This window comes from Hibiscus syriacus, unplaced genomic scaffold (assembly GCF_006381635.1).
Source record: "Hibiscus syriacus cultivar Baekdansim isolate YM2019G1 unplaced genomic scaffold, ASM638163v2 tig00110156_pilon, whole genome shotgun sequence".
In the NCBI taxonomy this organism is placed as follows: Eukaryota; Viridiplantae; Streptophyta; class Magnoliopsida; order Malvales; family Malvaceae; genus Hibiscus; species Hibiscus syriacus.
In genome coordinates this window covers 2080777-2104315 of record NW_024062606.1, presented here as the reverse complement: position 1 = coordinate 2104315, position 23539 = coordinate 2080777, and the positions used below count along the sequence as shown (strand labels likewise).

Below are 23539 nucleotides of genomic sequence, written 5' to 3'. Positions count from 1 at the left end.
ATCTATTCATAGTGCACCGATACACCCTGCCAAGAACATACTTTTAAGCCCGAAAATCACTCCAAATGCACTTAATTCTTCTTATATAACCTCATTTTCCTTTAAACTTATCTACACTTATTCTAGTCGACTTATATCACTTTAATTCATCTTAATATTCAATCTTCTATCTTAAATTTAGAAACCAAGAATCTTTCCAATTTATCAACATATTACAAATTCATTTCCAACAATTTGAATTTCTTATTTTGACTGATGACAAGTCAAATTTCATTTGAAAATCCCTTTACTCATTCTATTTCGATAATTCACTCAAAAACTCCTTTTACCAAATCTCTTATATCTTGTTCATTATTGAGTTTTAAGCTTATATAAGCTTTCCCTAAGCTTATATAACATCCAAATAATAAGACTCAACTTAAAAATTCAAGAATTAACCAATTGTAATTAAACTTATCTTTTCCATGGAGCTTACGGGAAGAAGAAAGTAAGAGAAAAAGGTTTCCAAAATTCTCCCCCAATTCCCACGTGTTTCACTCTTAATATAAGAAACAAAAATATCCTTAAAACTGAAAAGACAAAATTACTCCTTTAATTCATCCATCTTTGCTATTTATTCCTATACAAAATTTACCATATAAGTCCCTAAACTTTTCAATTTATTTACTTTGATCAGCAAATTCTAAAATATTTCAATTTAGTCACTAACTTGACATTGAGGATGTTACAATCGATATCCACCATCATATGCATTTGTCCATATTTCTTTGTTGATGATATTGATGTAATTGTATCCTTGCTCATTATTTCCTTGCAAATCTTGAAGCATGAACTCAAATGTTTCAGGTATAGTTCGTAACTTGAGCGTTAAATGTAGAACTTACTGTTAAGTTTTCATAAAAAATGAAAATGATTGAGAAATAAAATTGGGCATTTTGACGTACTCATGCGCACAAGTAATTAGCGCTCATCATTATTCTTGAACTTTCCATGATAGTTGGCAGTAATGTGTCAGATACAGTATCAATGTTAGACATAGGTGGTTGCCACATTGGACCTAAAGAATCCATTGTTGCTTTGATCCCAGCTTTGCGATCTGAACTGACAAAGATTTTTTCCCTTGTGACAACATGTAAGCGTAAGTTTATGAGGAAAAAACCCAAGAATATGTATATTCTCTTTCAACAAGGGAAAAAATAACTAGAAGAATGTTGTGATAACCAACTTGGACAACTGTCGATAGTAAAACTTGCTTGTATTTTCCATACAAGAATGTCCCATCAATTTGGATCACGGGCTTACAGTATTTCACAACATTAATGCATCGTGGGTAAGTCTAAAAAAGTCAGTGGAAATGGCAACGATTGTGAAGCACTCGATCATTGTAGTATGCATGGCAAGTTTCGAAGTCGACAATTATCCTAGGATTCAATCTGCACACTACCCTAAACCAACTTGGTAGTTCGTTGTAAGATACATCCCACTCGTCGTGAAGTTTTTTAATGGCATTCTGCTTTGTCTTTCATGTTTTTCTGTATGAGACGGTGTACACATATTGCGACTGTATAGCTAAAATCAACACCGAAATAGCTATATGAGAGTTTGCTTTGACCATGGGCATGATGGCTTTGCAGATAATATCGGAGTCCAAGTTAGGATGATCCTGGTTGATCCCGGTTGATCCCTCAAGCACAACATGTATGAGGACTGTTGTATATTGTTAGTTCACATATATTATTTTTCCTCTTCCTCTTCGATACACGAACCATCCAGTTGCATCCGTTATCATATTGGACATAGTGACAAACATACTTTTCGGTAGTGGAATGGTTGACTCTGAACTGAACTGAATTACGAATGTTATAATTCTTAATTGACATCATCGTTTATTCTTTGAATGAAAACTACATTCATTTATATAACTCGCCATTATTGACTGATGAGTTAAATCCGTAGTCATCAATATCATGCATATCCGTAAATTCTGGTATGTACATTGCACCATAGTCAGCTTCATACATGTGTGCTGGAGGTTCGATGTTTATTGTATTTCTGGGAACTTCATCTACATCATCATCGAAGTCCATGTTGAATTTCGGTGATTCTAGTTGAACGAATTGTCCAGTCTCAACACCATCCGCACTTGGCTCAAGAAGAGGTTCTTCTGGTGGAGATGAGGGTTCCTCCACGATGTCGACATTTAGGTCGAACAAGCTGGTAGTTGAATGTATTCCCCTTGAACTTGAAAGCATCTCAATATTGAGGTCGATAAGCTCACAGTTGAATGTCTCTCCTGAAACTTGAAGGCATCGTGTCGAATGGGTACAACGCAAATTGTTGCGTCGAGGTCATCTCCATATTCAGGTCAAAGAAATTGGCAAATAAGTGCATTCCCCTTAAATTGTAAGCGATGTTGGCATACAGATTATTTGTGGAGCCACCTTGGTACAGATCGTAACAAATCGTTGATGAATGTCTCCTAATTGAACTTGATGGGATGCCACCATGATGTGGATTTCCCATTAACGAGTTAAATTCATTAATCATTATTTGAGTTGGGTTGTCAACTTGATCAGCTTGTTGAGCCAACCCATAGTTGGAGCATAATGACATACTACAAACCACATACACTTCAACAAATGTTGCATACATCTGTGTATCGATGTCTGAATATTGATTCTGAGAATCAACCATCATAGCAACACCGTCATTGTTAGAGAGTTCGAACGCTGTATAAGTTAACGAAAATACTGCGATTGAAAATCTGTATTGAAATGATGATAGTCTTCTAGTACTTCCAACATAAATTTTCCTTAAAATTTTAGTGATCAACTCCTCAAGAGTGATGTTTATCTTGAAGAATATTCTGACAAAATGATTTGATGCGAAGAAAACGTCGGTTTCATCTTCCCAAATTTCTCTATCATAGTAAACAATAGTTGAAATACGCGTTATTTTGAGAGTTTGAAAGATTAAGAGTCTTATATATGCAAAAACAATATCTTAAATACGCCTAATTAAATAAATAGTATATGAATTAAAATATAAACTAATCCAAAAATTAAAAAAAAATCACAATGATTTAAGTAACACAATTTCATATTATTAATGTATCGGCAAAAGATCTCGAGGTATGATCATGCCTTCCAATTTTACAACCATAAAAAATACAAAATAATTAGTACAATAAAATTTGTTTAAATAATTAAATATAAAATAAATATAATATAATAAAAATAATTTTACCTTATAAAAATAATGACAAAATCTACTTAGTTTGATAAAAAAAATTGATAGAAGTAAAAACAAACAAATAATTTTGGTGTGATGATGTTTACATTCAGATGAGTTATTTATAAGGGAGGGTGATTGTTAAAAACAAGAGTTTTCAGGCTCGGATAATAATGGAGTACCCATAATTCAACGTGTATAATAAAAGATGTGGATCATGATTTATGCTTTTCGTATGTGTCAGACGTTTAACGACGACGCAAATTGATATCCGTGATTTTTTTACGTGACGTTAGTTCGGATAAAATTCTGCGAAAACGCGGTTGATGGTCTACGCTTTATTGTCACCGTGTTAAAAAAAGTGTTAAATCAATAATATTAAAAGAGATACGTATAATTATTGGATTTAATGATGATATTTCGATAAAAACCCTAAACCCAAAGCAGGGATTTTAGCTTCCCAATAACCCCACCTACTGTTGTTTTTGCCAGCATCATTTCCTCATTCTCTACTTGCTGTGCGTTTGTTCCACTCTCCCTTTCTTTTACTGTAAAAAAAATACTTAAATCTTACTTGCTATATAAGGCTTTAATTTCGTAGTGAATAGTACCATGCATTTCTTTTGTTCATATTTGGCACGCTCTGTACATACGAGTGAGTAACGAAGAAGCCCACTGCCCAAGACAAAACCCTCCTTCCTCCCAAAGGCCAAAAACCCTTCGTCTTTCTCCTAGCTCTCTATGTGCTTCTGAGCTGAGAGGAAGTACATGTACACTGCTACTGGCTTGTTTTAGTAAGTAGGAGCTTGCGTTGGATTCCCTTTTTTTTTCCTTCTATTATTATATTCTCCCACTCTCTCTGCTCTTAATAGCTCCCTGGGAAAGAGTGTCTGCGCGGCTTAATCATGTGACGCTGATGAGATGTCATCTAATAATTTAATTTACTCCCCCTAGCAGTACGTCTTCTTCGCCTTTGCTTTCTGAAATGGAGAAAATATTAAGGAACATGGAGCTTTAATGAGGAAGGTTCATTTTTTACTCATTTAAAACAAGAGGTTTTGCTTGGACTGAAAGCAACCATGGCCCCCTCCAAGAGCAGAAGAGCAGGCTTATATTTATTGGGTTTTTTTTCTTCATTAAGTTCACCAGCAGGGTGGGGGAACATGATCATGTTTTTCATTAACTAATGTTTATCAATGTGATTTCTGGATCCTTCTTCTGACATTGTGGCAGAGTCAGAGATGATGATAAAAGGGGAGTGACAAACAATCAGAACTTGTAAATTTATGACGCTATCTGAGGTGCCTCGGTTCGGTGGGATTGTGTTATGTTCAACTATAAAGTTGGAAGCGTAGCATCATTTCATGGTGGGGATCAATATATGTGTTTTTATTGACTTGTCTCTTTAGTCTCGTAAGAGACCAGGTTTATGTCTAAAATTATGCGTGTAAGCCTTCAAATCAATGATATTCATGGTGGTCATGCATTTTGAGAATTAATGAGAATGAAAGAAAAGACATCTCATGTTTTCGTTTCAATGGTATCTTAGTAACTTCAAATTTGCATAGAAAACAAAGGAATGGGGACCTGCCTTGGTTGCTTGATCATCATCATCATCAGACCAATTGTTGCATCTGAAACTTGTATTCTTCTCATAAAATCACCTGCAACAAATATATTTCCACAAGCATTTGGGGATAAATTGAGTGTCCACTTTCTCTACTCATGGACCATCCCATTCATTTTTTGCAAGCCTATGCAAAAGGGTAAGTTTCTATTTCACTTTCACCCCAGATATCTGTGCTCAACCTTTTTGCATTGAAACCTTCCACTGGTAAACCAGCAGCGAGCCTTTAATAAACTCACCACAAGGAGCCATAATCTGGAACATGATAATAACACAAGGCTTTGCTCCCTTGGCAAGTGGGAAAAAAAACTTTTTTTTGCATTTTTATTAGGACCATTTCAACAGATGTTCCTCTACAACATCCCAATGAACTCGGAAAAGATACTGATTACCTGCTGGAACTTGCAACAAAGATCAACGGAAAAAAAAGATTGGCACGTACCGTTAAAACAAAGTTATTTATATTTGGAATGGTAATTTAGAGTACGAATTACAGTTAATATACGCGAGTTGTCAAATATGGAATGTGTCTTGCATGCGGCTGTCAAGCTGGTTGTGAGTCAATACTTCTCTGGCTCGAGAACTTCTGTGTTGAAGGCGCTGGTGCAGTGTCTCTGACATTTGGTTAAAGAACTGAGGATCCCATCTTCGAATCAAGGAAGGGTCTTCTGCATAACAGATGTAAATAGATGTAACAGCGCTTTCGACAACAACCATTGCAAGTCCCACCTGCACCAAGTATTTTCCATACCTTAACATTCAAAATACAAAGGAAGTGGCAATACAACCGATCCTAAAGATCTATTATTAGCAATACTTAAAGAAAGAAAATAAGGTGTCAATATGTCTATAAGGTCATTTTTGCCAATAGGGATCAAGGATTTCCATATGGTAATTACGAATAGGGATAAAAGAACTGAAGAATAGAAAACGCACTAACCAAAACCATCCCCATCAACATTGCAGTGGACCCCACCATGATCACTCTGTCCTTCCATGTAATCCAAGTCCAAACACCGGCACAAGTTCCGGTGATAAGTCCACCCAAGATAGTACCCATAAGAAGAACGGCACCGGAACAATCGTATGCAACTAGTGCTTCAACTCCTGTTGACTGGAATAACTCCCAGGCATCTCTTGCTGATCGGTTAAAACCTTTTCCATAAATAGCTATCTGATATGCACAGAGCATGCAAAACCATACTATAGTAGTGTAATATTCCATATGAATTTGTAACAGCAAGAGCTTTAAATAATACTACTATTTGTCAAACGAGAAATCAACAGTTCAATTTTTTAAGAAAATAAATTTTGTTGCTAAGCATATCATCCACCATCCAACTACACAAAGCAAAAAATTCTCCTGCCTGGAAAATTCATGAGATAAACGGACAAAACTAAAATAGGAAGAATCTCAAACAATAAATTGACCTAAAACCCTTGGATACCCCTTCACAACAATATCTGATGTGCCCTTAAAATTAACAGTGCCATCAACAAGTCAATATCTGTGCTACATTGAAAAGGATAACATCATGGATGTAATGTTGCTACATGTGCTCAAAAGAATAGGTTATCATATACAAGATAAACTATCAAGAGAAGGGTATACAAGAACTACCTGGACATATGCATATTTGTTGAAAAATCGAACAAGGGTCTCCACAAGTTGAAACAAAAAATCAACACAGCAAAGCAAGCACTCATTGTTGCCAATTTTTGACCGGAATCCCCTGATCTAAAATGCATTTTCAAATTAAGTACTGAGAGAAAAAAGCATTCATTTGAATCTTGAGATAAAAATAGCGAACCAGTTGAGAAAAAGGAAAAGAAGTAAATGCTGGTTTGCTTACTGCTTACCTCCCATCGCAGAGTCCGAATAGCAGCCGTGAAAAGTGACCCATAGCAAATGCTTCCAAAAGATGTTGTTATAGCATACCGAAGAGATTTCATCAATGAGTTGGGAGGCATAGATGAAGCATTTCGACCACCATGAATAAGAACAAGAAACACAAGCCCGGACACTATAACATGTACAGTATTGCAGAGAACAGCACCAGTCCAAAATAAGCTTACAGAGAGTACCTGCGAGTATCAAGGCACATTACTAGTTTTATCAAGACTTGATTGGCCATTTTTCTAATAGCAGTCTCCTGCAACTCTCATTGCAGTAACAACAGATGGAATTAAGGGCAAAACTTGCCAGCTCACCACAAGAAGCCACCAGCGTCCAAGGTCACCCCTGCTTGAAGCCACAACACCAGATATTCCAAAAGACCATATTCCCATCCATAAAAGCATGACAGCCATAAATGCATATGCTACTCGCATAACTTCAGGAAGACTCCATACCAATTTGACAGCTTTTTGCAAGACCAGCATGGTGAATGGAAGTCTGTAGAAGGTAAAGAAAAACAATCTAGTCAAAGCAGACTTCATAAGATATGATTACTCCAAACTCAGAATTATCTAATCCGGAGTCCTGACCACATTGAAACTAACAAAGATCTACAAACCTAGGCTTGATATAAGCATGCTAATGATTTTCCACTATGACTTCAAGGAAGATAGCAAATTCATGGCTAGTTTGTTGAATGGAATGGAAACTTGAGAAAACAATTTATAACCATATATTGGCAAATACAACTCTTGGTTGAGTGGACATTTGAAATTAACCTACTAAGACTGTTTGAAAAATGATGAGCCTACATGACCAATAATTTCAACTTCTATGTGATAAACTGATCCTCCTTGTTGTTATCTAGTATGTAAGGACTCAATTCAGTGACCCTTCTCTTTATTCTGCTACAGGTTTCTCAACTGTAGAATATTAATCAAGGCTGTATAATATCAGAATTATTTCCTTCTTGTCAATATATGCCATCAAAAACAAAACTTCAACATTTCAATTTATAAAAGGTTATTTCAACTCTAAATAGAACCATAAAGTTGCTTTTTCACTCCCGGGTTAGTTACAACCAGAAATTAAACAATTTATTCAATTTACTAAAAAGATGGAGTAAATTCTATAAAACCAAGGAAATATTTCAGTCAACAAGTGAATCAGGAACAGTTATTAACGGATAAGTTGTAACCTGTTTCTTTAATCTCCTTAAAACATCCAACAAGCAATAAACTCAAGATAACACATTTCATGATCACCAAAAAATATGTCCCTAGCTCATACCTGTCTATAACTGCTATAACATACAAGAACTGCACCGCAGCACCAGTTGCAAATGCCACACCCCAGAAAATTGTTCGCACCAGAAACATAAAACACTAATCACAGCAAGATATGTAGTCAAAATGTGAACCGAAACCTTCATCATTTGTTTCGCACGAGAACCAAGCAACAACAACCAAAGACATCCAAGGACAGTCCCAATCCCACCGGCAACAGCATACTTGGGCCAATAAGTCTCTGTCAATCCATTACTATTCTCCCAAACCCGATTAGTATATCTATCAATATTTAACCTATCTGCTGTCCTGAACCTATTGAGTCCAAGAACAGCGAGCAAGAACCCTAACAGAATCAAATGAATTATAAATACAGCTAACCAGAAAACATCACGCCAATGACGCAAGTCGGGAGAAAACGTTTGGTCAGCATTTATAATTCTCTCATTCCTCCCTACATTCTGAGACAAAAACAAAAAATGCAATAAATTTAGACTGAACAAAGTTATCAGAGTGGTTCAGTCATTGACTTTAAAGATTAACCACCACCACCACCACCACCCCAAAAAAAGTGACTGGTTATTAAATATCAGGCTTATGATGAACAATTGAAAATAATGTCATAAAAGGTGAGACTTGAAAGCCGGAAGTAGAAAAATTACTACATAAAATCAATAGTCTAAACTAAATATCAAAAAAATTGAAAGACTAATCGTATGAAGAAGGAGAAATCAACGTAATCAAACAATTACAGATCCTGATTTTACTCTCTCCTTTTTAAATGAAACTTGGGAATTCAGATTCTTAGTTTGTTGAATAAAAAATCAACAAGATATATAACTACATCATGAGATAAAAGGTAGTGTCTTGACTACTGGGACAGAGAAAATAACTAGAAATGGGAGGAGAACGGTCGAGGATTACCTGATCGACGGTGGCGATGGAGGCAGAATCAGATGAAGAAGAAGAGATGATAGAGTCGCTCATGGAGAATGGAGAGGAGACAAATCCCTTTGCTCAAATGGAACTAAAGCATTACTTTTGGCAGTCAATTCTAAAAGTTTGAAGCAAAGTTTTTTTTTAAGTACTATATGATCGACTTTTAACTCAAAAGGGCTTTGTCAAAGTTTGTGGGAGAAAACGTGAAGAAGAAGGTTTGAAAATAACAGTGAGAAGACGAAGGAATGCCAATGGAGTTGATTAGGGTTCTTCTGTGAAGAAATCCGGAAAGGATTTGGGGGGAAATGGAGGCGGATTACTATTCTTGCTACTAAATACAACTAATTGATTAAATTATTAAAAACTCCCAACTGAAAGTCATTAATGAGCGAAAGTGAATAGTTGTTGATGTCGGGTTCGCCGGTGTGTTATTTGCGCTGCCTTTGGCGGTTGGTGGGTGGCCGTTGCGGTTACTCTTTCCTCGGTTAAGTCGGCATTAAAGGTTATCCTTTCTATCCCAATTTTTATGTCACTCGTTAATTAAGTATATAGTGTTAAGAAATTAAAATTTCATAAGTAAAAAAAATATAAATTATGATATTTGTCGAGCAAATATATTTAATCAGTTGATTAAGTTATTGGTATTTATTCTCCTATACCTCTTCATTCTCTTTCTTTTAGGTAGAATTATATTTAGAATATGTGAAAAAGTAATATTTATTATTTTTAAATTATATAATTTTGTTGATGAAAATAAGTCTAATCCATTGATTGTGAACAATTCACCCTCTCGTAATTTTGACGAAGAGTCATGATCGATGAAATGACGATCGTGGATCATTGTTTGGAAAATGTCATGATTAAGTCATTAGGACGAAGATGGTGATTGAGGATGACGGTTATTCGATGTGTTTATAGAGAAAAATAATGAATGATCATGAAAGAAAAGAATTAAAATCGATCGATTACAAGTGATTCATCTTCTTTTTTTAATCTAGATCGAAAATATTTAAAATAATTTTTAGTGTATCTATCAACGGTAGGACAATCATGAATGTTTATAAGTCGGCAATAGTCCAAAGGACAACATAAATTTAATAATCAGACTTTCAATTTTGTGATCTGTAAAGGGTATTGTCTATATATACTTTAAGACATTACGGTTAATTTGAGATATTTGCAACGGTCATACCCATATCAATAATCTATCAACTCTCTACGTTTTGCCACTCTTCTCCTCACGCTTTCAATTAATTTACTACACATGCCACCACCGACGACATTCATAACGTCCAGCCCACGTACACCGCTCGTGCGGTAAAAAAATTAACTTTTTTTTTCACCAACGTGAAAACTATAAATTACAAATAGTAAAAAAATGATTCCAATAAATGAAACTAATTTCTTCTAACATTTGTTGGGCACGAATCCTACGCGGGAGTTTGCGAGATCGAAACCGACACGTGTCCCCTGCTGCTGCACGTTTCCAATGATTGACAACGTCGAGGACGTTGGCGCAAACGCGAAACAGAAGGTTCCAATGGAATCAACCGGTATCATGTAATTCTTAGCCGGTAACGGTAGAACTTTACCTTCGGGGAAGTGAAACGACATCGTTGGAACATCTACGCTACTCTTGGAAGACAAATTGTAACACGTGTCGAATAATGCCACGCTGTCAGCTGACGGTAAGTTCTTTGTCCCTTTAGCGAATGCGTCACGGAGAATATTGTATGTGTCCGTCCTTAACCGAGTCACGGCGGTCCCTGAGTCTATGATAATCCCGCCGTTACCTGACTCGTCTATTTGGAAAGCTGACTCGGGAATCGGAAGCAACTCGCCGCCCACACTGATACCGGTTAAACCGAGATAGTAAAACGTGTCTAGCTGGTGGTTACGGAGTAATGGAGCTGTAATGGCGTTAGGAGGGAGAGACGAGTCGAACTCAAGAGTGGAAATTGAGTCAGAGTCACGATCCACGAGACAATAGGAGAAAGTACTAGCGTTGAGCTGGGACGAAAAGGAAAGCGGTCCACCGCCGAGGCCGAGCAAGCCACCCGCCCCTACAAACAAGCCTTCGTTCTTATGGCCACAACCGATGGCCACATTATTGACAGAATCCGACCCGAGGGTGATGGTTTCAGTGACGAAGTCACCCACGGTGTAAGAACCGTCGCCGTAGGAAACCTCGTAGACACAGGTGCGGTCGTTCCGACATTCGGAATCGTCAAGGTACTTGCATTGTCGCGCTTCGCAATTTAGCGGCGAGTAGGAAGACGATAAAGATGGCTCGAATATCGGGTCGGATTGTTGGTAGCAGTCGGCACAGGGTGCGCATTGTACCCAGTTGATGTCACTTCCCGTGTCGAGTACCATGTAAACTTGACTCTGTGGTTTCCCGATTCCAACTCGGGAGAAGTACTCGCCGCTTCCTTGACTCGAACCGGACACAATAGGACTTTCTAGGTCCTCCGCTCCAAACTCCGACCCTTTATCAAGCGGTCTGAGATTTGACTTTGAAATTCCGTTGACAGCCAGATCCAACCGAGTGGCTAGCGAGGTGACTCGAGCCGAGTCACGCTCGAGTAGGGATAAAGTCAATGATTTGTAATCAAGGTGGGAGCTTTTAAGAACAGAAGCCCTGGGATGAATCTGAATGGAAAGAAAAGAAGTAGGCGAAGGTAAAGCAGAGAGGCTTTGACCTACAGGGGTAAACGAGAGCACATTTCTGGTCTTCTCAAGAGCTTCAGCAACGTCGAGAACCATCGTCGGCGGGTGAAATTGCAGCAAACTCCTAGAGCAGCCGACAAATGGAGCTGCAAAGAAGAAACAACCAGCGAAGACAATGCAAAAAAGAAGACCCATTTTCGCCGAGCAAGAGAGGAAGTTGGAGGTCAGCTATGGGTGTTAATGGTGGGCTTTTATGGAGAATAGAAAAATGGATAAAAGGTTCGAGTGGGAGCTAAAGAGAAAGGGTGTGAATTACTATTTATCCAACCAATGCAAATGCTTTAGATTTCTTTTCAGAGATGGTAATTTTGTTGAGGGGGTCATTATCTTTGCATGTTGATTTTGAGGCTTTTTCTCCAAATGGGGGAATCCAAGAATCCGTCGCTTTTGCAATTGCTTGTCCATGGCTCATCTGTTGGACCACTATCTTCTACATACATTAACAAGTTCGATTAATTGTTTTTTTAGTGTTGGGATCTTGTGTTGAACTTGTATTTTTCTCAATATTATTTAAAGTAAAACATATGCATTCATCATTTGTTTTAAGTTATGGAGAGTGATGATTTTCTCGTGCATTCCATGATAATCATAATGGTACGTAGCATCATTTGGTCCAAGTCGCTTTCTCTTTTCTGCTATATGAAACTTTTGTTAAAAGAGAACCAATGGATCATCCCTCTCGTTCGTTTGCTCCCTTTCGAACCGGTAATTAGTGGTGGGGACGAAAGGTCAAGTGAATGGACAAATATTTTTTTATTAAAAATCAATTAATACATTTAGGGATTAAATTCAATGTTGTTTTTTTATTAATCACTAGGGATTGCAAATGGTAGTATATATTTTAAAGATTTTTAATCGATGAAAATTCAAATATTTTACAATTTCTTATGTCAAATATTTTAACAATGAAGGTCGACTCAAAAAAGTCAAGGAAGGGACGTAGGGTACAAAAACCTTTGATGTACTAATAACTCAGTGTGTTGATAATGATGGTGTAGTTCTATTTGATTCTGGAATTCATGGCATGCTTCTTATTTGAAGACCTTCAACTATGTGTTCAACAGGATGGTGATGAACTGAAAGAAGAGGCGGCCATTTCTCACACAGTTCTTCTCTCCCATGTTTCTGAAGGTTAAAACTTCACATGACCTATTGTGGATTGTAGTGAAACAATTTGACTTTGCCTATTTTGCATGCAGGCATTTTTCCATCACATTTTTCGGTGAAAGGGGCGACAGGAGCCAGGTGAACTTCTGCAAATGATCTGTATATTTATGTCTCTTCTGTAACATGCCATTATTGCATCTTCATTGTGTTAATGTCTTTCAGCTTGCTAACATTGGCCTGGCTGCTGATGAGGACCTATTGGGTGTTGTTCTAGGTGGCATTCTGTAAGTTTTACCATTTTATATCCCTGTGTATTTACAGAAGCAATGCCATTTCATTCCTCTTTTAATCACTCTGTATGTATATTCTTCACAGTAGGTTTCTCTTGTATATGCTGATTAGTAATGTTACTCCTTTTTTTCCTAGAGGACAAGCATTGTGCACCGTTGCTGCTGTAGTCGGAGGACAGAGATTGGCGTCTCGGATATCTGAGAAAATCGTAATTCCGACCCACTGTTTCCCTTTAACCCTCCCGCCGCGTTGTGGTCTGCATGTTAACATCTCGAGCAACTATTGAAACCAAGTTTTTATCACTTCGATGCAGGTTGCACTCGCCGGAGGAGTCTTTTCATTATTTTTGGAATCCAATCCTTCCTCTCCCCAGTAGTCTTGATGAAGCTACTAATGTGGTTAGTGCAGATTTGGTCTGTTCCGAAACGGAGGAATGCTTGATTCTTCCCAGCATGTCTCTGATGTTCAACTCTTCTCCGATTAGCTTCCTTGTTCTGTTTCGACTTTAATTTCAGGTTCATTTTAAGATTTTTCTTATTATTTCTGGATTTTTTTTAAAAAAAAGGTTGTTCAACTCATTCAAAATCAATGAGAGTAAGCAAAGAGTCCGGGATAAAGAAAATAGTAAATGGGGCCGATTATTGTCTTTCATTTTGACTATAGGGGATGTATTGTTTAGGGATCATACAATAAGAGCACTACTGAGATGTACACCATCTAAAAGCTCTCTCAAAAGGGTATATTTAACAGTGATATGGAACCCAATGGTTGGCTCGGTTGTCCCTGACCCTTTAGCAACCACCACTCGCCGGTTCAATTGAACTTAAAAGCCCGTTCCCTCGTAGCTGCATGCAGTGTTCCTCGGCATCGGCCTGAGCACATATAATCACCACTGCCATGCCATTGTAGTGTGCTTCTTGCATGATGTTAACAGCATTGTCAAGTGTCATTCCAGGGATGACTTTCATCAGTACTTGCACTACGTATTCCCGTTTGTTGAAATTGTCGTTGTGCAGTATGACCCGATAAGGTGGAGCAATTTTTTTCGATTTCCTAAGTAATCCAAACCCACAAAGATGTTAAAAGAGAAGGAAAAAATCTACCAGAAGACAAATATCGGGGTAACATACACAGACATTGCAAGTGCTAATCGTGCGTCAAATAGGTGTGGTACAAAAATGATCTAAGAATGGGATATGTGCCAGCAAATTTATGAGAAGGATGGTCATAACTCAAATTAGCACTCAATAATTCACATCAACAATAAGAACTTCGAATTGGGCACTCACTTAAGATCAAACTCAGATTCACGACCAGGAGTCGTTCGCTCGATAACTGGCTTCTCCAAAATTCCCGCTCCTTTACCTGATCCGGTAGTCGAAATAGCCATGAGAACGCCACGGTTGGTGCATGCCCCCCTGCAACGTGATTGTTTCTCTCCTGCTTACATAGTTTTGATTTAACCATCAACATATGCACTCTACCGATAAACCAACAAGAAATGGAAGCCAGTTTACAGAACCGAAAGAGACCATCACAGCTATAGCTTTTGCTCCGTCAGATATCTAACATAATTATTTGTTTGAGCAGCTGAGAGGTAAGAAGGTTCATCAACTCCAATCAATAAAACAATCATAAGAACACACTCCATTAGGAAAGCAAATAAGATTAATCAACCAACATAATGTTACAATCACAAATGTCCAGTTTTTCTCATCATCAACGATGAAAAGCTATATTTTTCATACCTTCAATTTAATTTGAAACAAGTACTAAATTCAAGAAGCCATTTCAGATTATCCAGAGACCTACTACTTCGGTTGAATGAACCAAGTTTCTACATCTTCTCTTCGTTTTTTTCCGGAAGAGATAACCTCTGGCTACTATTCAATGAGCTAATGCCTCACTATATTCATATAGCGAAATGGTTACCCATTTTACAACCATATGCTCAGTAACTCGAATAGAGGTGAGCTGTATTATAATGATTTCCATCCATGTCCACTCTAAAGCACCAATTTTTGCTTTTGCCTTGCCTGTAAAAGTTTAAATTCCCATCCTCCAAAAATGGTAAACACGGCAGTGCAACTCAAAGGCTGAATTAACTCGGAGCTCAAAGCTCTTCAGATAATCCTATCTGAGAAGCTTCTAATCGAAAAAGCTGAATTAACTCCCAATTCATAAGCAGCAACGAATATAAATAAAATAGATTTTAAAAAAATACTCATCTGAGGACCGATTCCACCCCTTAAAATGTTAACAGAGTATTTGTTTGTGTACAATACAAGTTGGATTGTTTGATGAACTATTCGAGAAATTAAGCCCAAAAGATACGATAATCGTCAACTAAGCGAAGTTAATACAAAACCCAGATGAGTTTGTGATGGTATTCATTAATCAATCCAGTAAAGTTACAAACTTTATTAGAAACCCAAAATCGAGAGGCGAAGAGAGATAGAGAAAGGAGAACCTGGCTTGGGATTGAAGACAGTGTTGGGTGAGAGTGTTAATCTCCCACGTATCGCAGTCTCCATGACTCCACACACAATGTCTCCCTCCTGTTCTGTCTCTGTAATGAAAAATGTTTCTCAACCACTGTTTTCTTTTTTCAATTAAAAATAAAATATTCGGGGAAATGATTTTTTTCTGTGTTTTCAGTCTTTGAATTTAATTAAAATAATTTGTGACCAGTGAATTTTTTTTTTGAGACAAAAATGTTTTGTTTTATTTTATTTTCTGGTTTCATAATATAAATGTTAAATTACGTATTTATCATCTAAATTATTAATTTTAATCTGTTTTAATATTAAATTTTTTTTTAAATATACATAACATTTAGTTTTTATTTTATTATAATATCCTATCGTTAAAAGCTTAACAAGTTTAGCACCTAAACTATTAGTTTAGATTCGTTTTAGTACCTTAAATTTCAATTTTTTTCAAAACTTAAATTTAAATTTAAACGGAAAATTTAAATAAAACAAAAATTAAATATTTTAGATGTAAAATATTAAAATAAAACAAAAAATAAATTTTAAATCTGATTTAAAAAATAAAAAATTTAAAGTAATAAAAAAATAAAAAAATAATTTAATTACTAAACACATAATTCATATAGTATGCCCTTTATTTATGATTTAGCAAATCCGACCGGCAAAGCAACATAGGCCTAGATTCCACGGGTAGCCTGCGGGTCAAGACCCGAAAACTCCGCTTCGCTTCGTTCTCTTGGGTTCGTTGTAACAATGTAAATATGTAGTCTTAGCGAGGAAGGAATCGAATCGAAGGAAACCGAGAAGAAAAAACCTTGATATCGACCCGGACCATTAATGTCTTGCAACTCTTCCATCACTGCTTGCAACTAACAACTACAACAAACAAAAGAACACCCGTTATCCACTTTTCTCCCTCTGCGTTGGAATTTTGTTTACCCTGTCTTTCTTTATCCCACTTTCTGGTATTTTTGTGTGGGTTTGAACTTTGGGTTTTGTTTTGCGTATTCGAGAAGGATGATGATGCATTGTCTTCAGCCCGGAAAGCTCCAATCCAAGAAGGTAGCGTTACTCTTAGGCTAACCCTTTTGTTTTCATGTTCTCTTGATTCTGCGCTAAGTTTATAAAAAATGGATTTTGATCGGGGATTGTCGGTGCTAGTGATCTAAAATTTGAACCTTTTAATTGGATCGAAGTGCCTTATTTGATTGCCCATTTCCATGGCTTAGTCTTTGTTTTTAGCTTTATTTTGTTACTTTGGTCATAATAAGGAAAAATGATATAGAATGAATGCCGGTTGTGGACAAGATGATGTGGTTTTTTATAAAGGATGCTCATTTATCCGAATTAAAAGGTTTTGTTATTCTTGTTGTTTGAAGGATTTACAGGGCGCCTTTACTTATTTAGTCTTCCATATGTATTTTTTTATGGGTTCATGTTGCGTTTTAGATTATAGCTTTTCAAGTTGATTACTTTTAGGGTTGTTATTGATGTGTTTGCTATACTGGCAGATTATTTTTGAGGATGTGTTTTCTGCGCGTGATTCTGCAACACTTGAACATCTGAAGGAGTTGAGCTCTAGGCGTAGAGTGATCGAGGAGTCCATTAATCAGAGCAGCTTCATTACTGAAGCTATTGCAAGAGAAATGTCTGGAGGATTGACTTCTCATTGTCTAAGGGTAATTTCTTATTGTTGCTTTATTCACATTTTGCTTCTGTAATCTGTTCATACTTTTGCTTTTGCATTTTGATATCTCTGTTTCTGGAATGCATAAATCATCAAGGTTGAGACTTGCTTTTGAATGCCTCTGGCGTGTTTTCGTTTCAACAGGTTATTCTGATTGTTTCCCCTCTTTTTTCGGTTTGAATTTCATCAGGACCTTCAGAAACTGGAGCAATACCTGCCACTGTTGGAGAACTTGGTTTTTCATGTTGATTTGGTGTGCAGCAACCACCATGTTGCTTGTTGGATTTCAGAACTTAAGATCCGTTGGAGTAGCGCTCTTAACTCATCATCTTTCTTTAACCTTAGGGGTCCAAAGTTTTTTCAAATTGATAATTTGCGTTATGAGCTTGGTATGACCCTTTATCTTTATGCCGCATTGCTTCGGGAGAGGGCTATAGAAATTCTTCCAACTGGTAGGCAGTGCATTCTCACATCATATTTTTATTAATCGCACGAGTTTTGTGTTCGTAACATTGCTATTTACTTCTCATTTTGCCAGATTTGGTGAAATCCGCCACACTTTTCAGGGAAGCAGCTGGTGTTTTTGAGCATCTTGCTATTGAGATTTTTCCTTCTTTACAATCTGCACAGTCGGTAGAAAGGCCACCGGAAGCAACTCCATCCATTTGCACTGTTATGCATCTGATTTGCTTGGCTGAAGCCCAGGTTAGTGTTAAGGCCTTCGCATTTCAATATCATAGGGTATATACCCCAGGTTTCTGGCATCTTGGCCTGAAATTTAAATGCAATTTTTTTAATATCCAACGATTTGCTTTTGATTTTATCGGCTTCTTTAGTACTTCCTTTTCCTCTGATGGTTATTGTATTATGAAACAGGCTGTAACCATAAGGAAGGCTGAAGAAAAAGGAACAACTGTTGGTCTTTTGGCAAAGCTGCACTATGGTATTATAGAGTTACTTGGTGAAGCCACTGCTATTCTGTATTCAAATACTGGGGAGTGCAAAGATATTTCGTCGAGTTTTTTGGTATTTTCACACACTTTTTTCTTTCCAAAAATCATCGACGTGTCCTATTCCATGATTAAGCAAGCTTAATCAGTTTTATCACTTTAAATTTGCCTACTTTGGTTAATTGTAAATCATTAGCATAAACTTTGACATTATATGATTAGTCTTTTTTCACTTGTTATGAACATATGGTGATTTTCTTTACACTTTTTAATCGGTGATCTCCGCTCGCCAAAAAGTCTACATCTTGTCTTCTCCGAATACCTTGCAGCATTGTCTTATTCCTAATAGTAGAGTGATTTTACTGCAAATAGACTACTTTTAGAGAAACTCCTTGTTTATTCTTGCATTAAAACATATCATCTATGAAGGAGATGACACTATATCGTTATCGATGAACTGTGCAGGAATTTATATCATCTTGCAAAGCTCTACATGAGTTAAGAAGTCTGAAATACCTTGCAGAAAGTTTAAAGATAACTGAACAACTCGGAGTTGCCATTGGAGTTCTCCGCGATGCACTAACCAACGCAAAGAAGAAAGTTCCAGGAGAAGAATCCTGGAGAGCCATCTTTGGGAAAGAAATTGATGCTGCTGCTGACATGCTACGGAAATTCGAGCACGAAAATGAATTTGTTTGGCACGAGAAGATCCCCGCCGGAGACGAGTTGCCGCGGCTACAAGGTAACAAGATTGTCAATGCGATACCGTATAATCCCAAAAGGTGGGAGAGAGAACTTAGTTTGAAGATATAAATGTGCATAACATTTTGTGTAGTAAAAACTTTCTTGGTTTTGAGAGAGGAAATGCTCACAAGCGTCTTTCCTAGCCTTGTTAATGTGCAGGGGATATATTGTTTGTGAATTTACCACCATGTTTTCAAAATAGTCCACATAAACAATGGGATTTACGGTCTGTTGAATGCCAAGGGTTAAGATTTTTACTTTTTGTAACATTTTGGTGGTAGATAATACAGGTCTACTATACACATTTTATGTTTTGAAATTTTGTATAAGGTTTTTATGTTTAATATCTTAACATTTCTTAAGTTTTTAATATTTCAAAAATTAAATAAACCCTTAAACTTTCAATTGTCTTCGAATTCAGTCAAAAAGATCAATTATGTCATCGAATTCAGTTATAGAAATTAATTCAACTTCTTTGTTACATCATCATCTAATATCGTTTACATATGAATTGTCATGTTAGTACATTAAATTATTATATCAATATAATTAAATGTCACGTCAATATTATAGATATTAAAATGAAGTTAAAAACAAAATTAATAAAATAAAATAAGGGTTAAAAACAAAAATAATATAATTAAAAAGTAATATTAAATTTACTTATTTGAGAACTCGTTACAAAATTTTAAGAAAAAAAAAATCAAAAGATTAAAGCTCTCAACTTGCAGGTATTCATTAACTTTAAAACCAAAACCTACGATTCTTTCTGTATGTTTAAGTCTTTATATGTATATGTTTTGGTTTTGGTTTTGGTTTTGGTTTTGGGTTGGTTTCACAGGTGGGAGAAGGGGGTTTGTGCTGTTGGGTCCAGCTCTTTTGGGACTGATGTGTTCAACCTCACTTACCTAGAGGTGGGTTTCTTTTTCTTTTTTAATTTAATCATTTCAGTTAATTTGCACCCTCCTTTTTGTTGTTGACATGGTTTTAGATTTTGGTTTTTAGGGGAATAGTTGGCTGTGGGATGTAAGTGGGGTGAAAATTTTGGTTGATCCAATTCTGGTTGGTAATTTGGACTTCAGCATTCCATTGCTCTATGATGCTGCCAAGAAATTCATAAAGAATTTCAAGGTTTCTTTTTGTATCCATGTGTGTGTGTGTGTATATATATATATATATCAATAATTTGCATTGTTGTTTAATTAGTGTGTTTGTTGTAATTGGGCTGTAACTTCCTTTGTGCAGCTTTCTGATCTTCCTTAACTTGATTGCTTACTGATTACACAAAGCCTTGATGATCACTGCCATTTAAGGACCTTAAAACCGCTCTCGGAAATGTCCCCGAATCTTAGAGTCGTTGCAACTCCAAATGCCAAGCCTTTGCTGGATCCTCTTTTCAGAAATGTGAGTTGAATCGTTTAATTTAGTTTTCAGAGGTTCTACTAGGCATCTGTTACTGTTTGTGGTTCACTCTCCACTGCATTTTTGTGGTTTGATTCATTGAATATATCATCATAAATTGATGCTAGTGTTAAATGTAAACAATTCAGGATAACTTGTTATTTTATTAAGCTATTTAGTTGTAGAGCATATGGTCTTAAACTAATTTTCAACTGCATATCCATGCATATGGCTTTACTTCCGTTCACTGTTGCTTGAATCTTTCAGGTCACATATCTAGAACCTGGTCAGGAGTCTGAAGTCGAATCAAGCAATGGTTCCAAAGTAAGAATTCAAGCTACTCCTGGGCCAGTTCTCGGTCCTCCATGGCAACGACCTGAGAATGGGTAAAAATCTTGGCTTCAACTTGTGAATGTGACTTTAAGTATAATGCTAGCACTCTCCATTACTAATCATTGGTACCGTATGGTGTGCCATATTATTTTCTTATGACTGAACTTACATGTAAGGTTTTTGCCACAACGGTCTTGGAATTATGTGTTTCAGGTATCTAGTCATTTCTCCACAGGGCCAATTAACTCTTTATTACGAACCTTATTGCATATACAACAAAGATTTTCTCGAGAAGGAGCGTGCCGACATCGTTATCACCCTAGTCATCAAGCTGCTTCTTCCGAATTTTACTTTGGTTTATGGACAAGAAGATGCAGTGCAGTTAGCTAAACTGCTGGATGCCAAGTACATTAGCTGAACTATTCCTTGAAGTTAAAGCTGATCAACAAAATTTTACGATTCTCTTGCTCCTTTCTTTCTGTAGGTACATTGTGCCAATGAAGAACGGAGATCTAGATAGCAAAGGGTTTCTTGCTAGCATCGTTCGGTCCGAAGGAACAATTGAATCGTTCAAGGTCAGATTCCTTTCTCCTTGAAAAATAAATGAACCTAGGCCTCCCTTATGGTGTAAACATCCACCTCGAATTGATTATAGCCTCATAAACGCTGAAAACCGTGTGGAAATCGATCTCTAAATCTGGACCGAGTCTGATCTGGTGGTGTTCATCTGCATGACTCAGTTGAACCGATCTGTCATTTTTCTCGGTTAAATATCGGTTATCGCTTGAACAATACGTATTCAAGTGCATGAATGATGTATTTTTCCTTTTGAAATACATGAGCTTTTGTCGAAGGAGCTACCGGAGCCCACCCCTGGTGAACCATTGCAAATTCCTCCGCCTTAAAATCTCCTCTAGTGCGTCACAATTTGATCCGTGTATATAACAGTGCATGTATTAGTATCCTGCATGAACTCCCCTAGCCACTGGGCATGTTCATCTATCATTTACTATATATAATCTACCATTGTTAAAAACAAATTATAAAATTTATAAATAGAAAATATAAAACAATATAATCACAAAAAAGCCACTAGGTAATTTTAAAAGGATTAATCTTGATCTGTAAACAAATTATTTTTTAGACAATGGTAAATCATAATTTTTAAAAGGTCGAAATATAATTTCATCGTTATTTTAGTTTAAATACAGGAGTATATAATTTTCTCAATAGGACTAAACTGAAATCTATCAATTTTGAGAGAGCCAAAAGAATTTTTTTTCATTTCTTTATCTTTAAAATCTAGGGTAAATTATGCGTTTAGTACTTAAACTATCAGTTTTGATCCATTTTAATATCTATTTTTTTTAAAAAATAAAATAAAAAACATACATAAAGTTTAGTTTCCGTCCATTAACATTAAGTTTTGCATAAATTAAAAGTTTAGGTACTAAAATATTTTAAAATTGACACTTTAGGTATTAAACACTTAAGATTTTAACTATGGGTATTAAAATGAAATAAAGATTGAACATTAGGTATGATTTTAAAAAATTAAAAGTTTAGGTATTAAAATGGGTCAAAATTGATAGTTTATGTACTATATTTATAGTTTATCCTAAAATCTAAAACCCTAAAAAGAAAATTGCCATATAAGGGCACGCCGTACCAGCCTCCTATCGCCGACCTTACCCATGTATATAGTTTGTTAAAATTATTTTTTAAATAATAATTGGAATTTCGTTTTATGAGTTGCAACATTTTAAATTAAATAATTTCCTAATTAAACAAACAAAAAGGGGAATATGGATAATTATTGACATAATTTAATTTTATTTCTTCAACGTTAAGAAGACACGTTTATTTGTATCATTGAAATGAGTGGTGTATTCATTTTTTTTTTAATTAATCACTAGTATTCGATCTATTGATCGACTAATCCAGATCGGATACTACAGAGGCAAGAGTGACCCTCCCAACTCAGTTTGTTCTATTTGCAAACACCAAGATTTGAACCTCCTGACCTTGCTTAAGGGACTTAGTGTCTCATCCCACTAAATCAATTAATTGGTGGTGGAATATTCCGTTTTCATACCAAGCAAATGTTGACCTAACTGATCACCATTCCTTAAACAACCCTCTTTCTGGAACTAATCAGTTTGGTCAGTCGAATATTCCTTAAATGAATGGGCCTGTTGTTTTATACTACTATCAAACGATAAACCAAGAAATGACTTTTATGCTATGTTGTGTAGTATTCTTCTTGCCTTATTATTTTATTACATTTCTTTTAATAAATAGGTGAAGGGGCATTTGGCCTTACCTTCACTCGAGGGTCGTGGTCTTCCCCTCCTAAACAAGTCGAGTAAAGCTCGAGTATCGCTGAACTCGACTCGAGCTCGAAATTTTAAAATTAGATTCGATTCGACTCGAAAACTCGTAAACTAAAAATTATTAAACTCAGCTTGAACTCAAAATATAATATTAAAATTTGACTCGAACTCGAAAAGGCTCGAACTCAAAAAAAAATTCAAGAGCTCGTTTGAAGCTCGATTTTGAGCTCGATTCAAGTTCGAACTAAAACTCGAATTTGAACCTACAAAAATCTTATATTACATTTAAAAATATATTTTTAAAAATTTATAATTATCAATAATTTATTTTTAATATATTCTTAATAATGTAATTTTTAAAAAATCTAAAATTATATAATATAACATTTTTTAGTAGCTCAAGATCTTTTCGAGTCGAGTATTAAGTAGCTCGTTTTAGCTCGTTAAGAATTCGAGTCGAGTTCATTCGATTCGAGTGTTGATCGAACTTT

The 23539-nt window shown here is 36.1% G+C and overlaps 4 protein-coding genes, 1 long non-coding RNA gene and 1 pseudogene across 5 annotated transcripts; 3 read left to right on the top strand and 3 right to left on the bottom strand.

Annotated features, from left to right (window-relative positions):
* Positions 1–5277: 5277 nt before the first annotated feature.
* LOC120215997 (CTL-like protein DDB_G0274487) lies at positions 5278–9302 on the bottom strand. Its single transcript, XM_039213523.1, is given in 8 exon segments — positions 5278–5587; positions 5799–6032; positions 6480–6596; positions 6719–6943; positions 7070–7253; positions 8046–8118; positions 8121–8502; positions 8966–9302. Coding segments are annotated over 8 exon segments (1494 nt in total). The 5' UTR covers positions 9029–9302; the 3' UTR covers positions 5278–5371.
* A 991-nt stretch (positions 9303–10293) lies between these two features.
* On the bottom strand, positions 10294–12004 carry LOC120215998 (protein ASPARTIC PROTEASE IN GUARD CELL 1-like). The gene has a single exon (XM_039213524.1). It carries the CDS (start codon positions 11843–11845, stop codon positions 10388–10390), a length of 1458 nt encoding a protein of 485 aa, XP_039069455.1. The 5' UTR covers positions 11846–12004; the 3' UTR covers positions 10294–10387.
* Positions 12005–12796: 792 nt separating this feature from the next.
* On the top strand, positions 12797–13055 carry LOC120216001. Its single transcript, XR_005525012.1, has 3 exons — positions 12797–12841; positions 12910–12955; positions 13040–13055. It is a non-coding gene; the product is annotated as an uncharacterized LOC120216001 (long non-coding RNA).
* Positions 13056–13764: 709 nt separating this feature from the next.
* Positions 13765–15693, bottom strand: LOC120216000 (ATP-dependent Clp protease adapter protein CLPS1, chloroplastic-like). Its single transcript, XM_039213525.1, has 3 exons — positions 15579–15693; positions 14398–14548; positions 13765–14161 (listed from the first exon to the last, which is right to left on the bottom strand). Exons 1-3 carry the CDS (start codon positions 15640–15642, stop codon positions 13900–13902), a joined length of 477 nt encoding a protein of 158 aa, XP_039069456.1. The 5' UTR covers positions 15643–15693; the 3' UTR covers positions 13765–13899.
* A 643-nt stretch (positions 15694–16336) lies between these two features.
* LOC120215992 (tyrosine-protein phosphatase non-receptor type 23-like) lies at positions 16337–19232 on the top strand. The gene is made up of 6 exons (XM_039213520.1): positions 16337–16662; positions 17112–17279; positions 17478–17739; positions 17826–17992; positions 18164–18313; positions 18703–19232. The coding sequence occupies exons 1-6, from the start codon at positions 16618–16620 to the stop codon at positions 19048–19050; spliced, it is 1140 nt and encodes a 379-aa protein (XP_039069451.1). The 5' UTR covers positions 16337–16617; the 3' UTR covers positions 19051–19232.
* Positions 19233–19739: 507 nt separating this feature from the next.
* LOC120215782 lies at positions 19740–21620 on the top strand (annotated as a pseudogene).
* The last annotated feature ends 1919 nt before the right edge of the window (positions 21621–23539 follow it).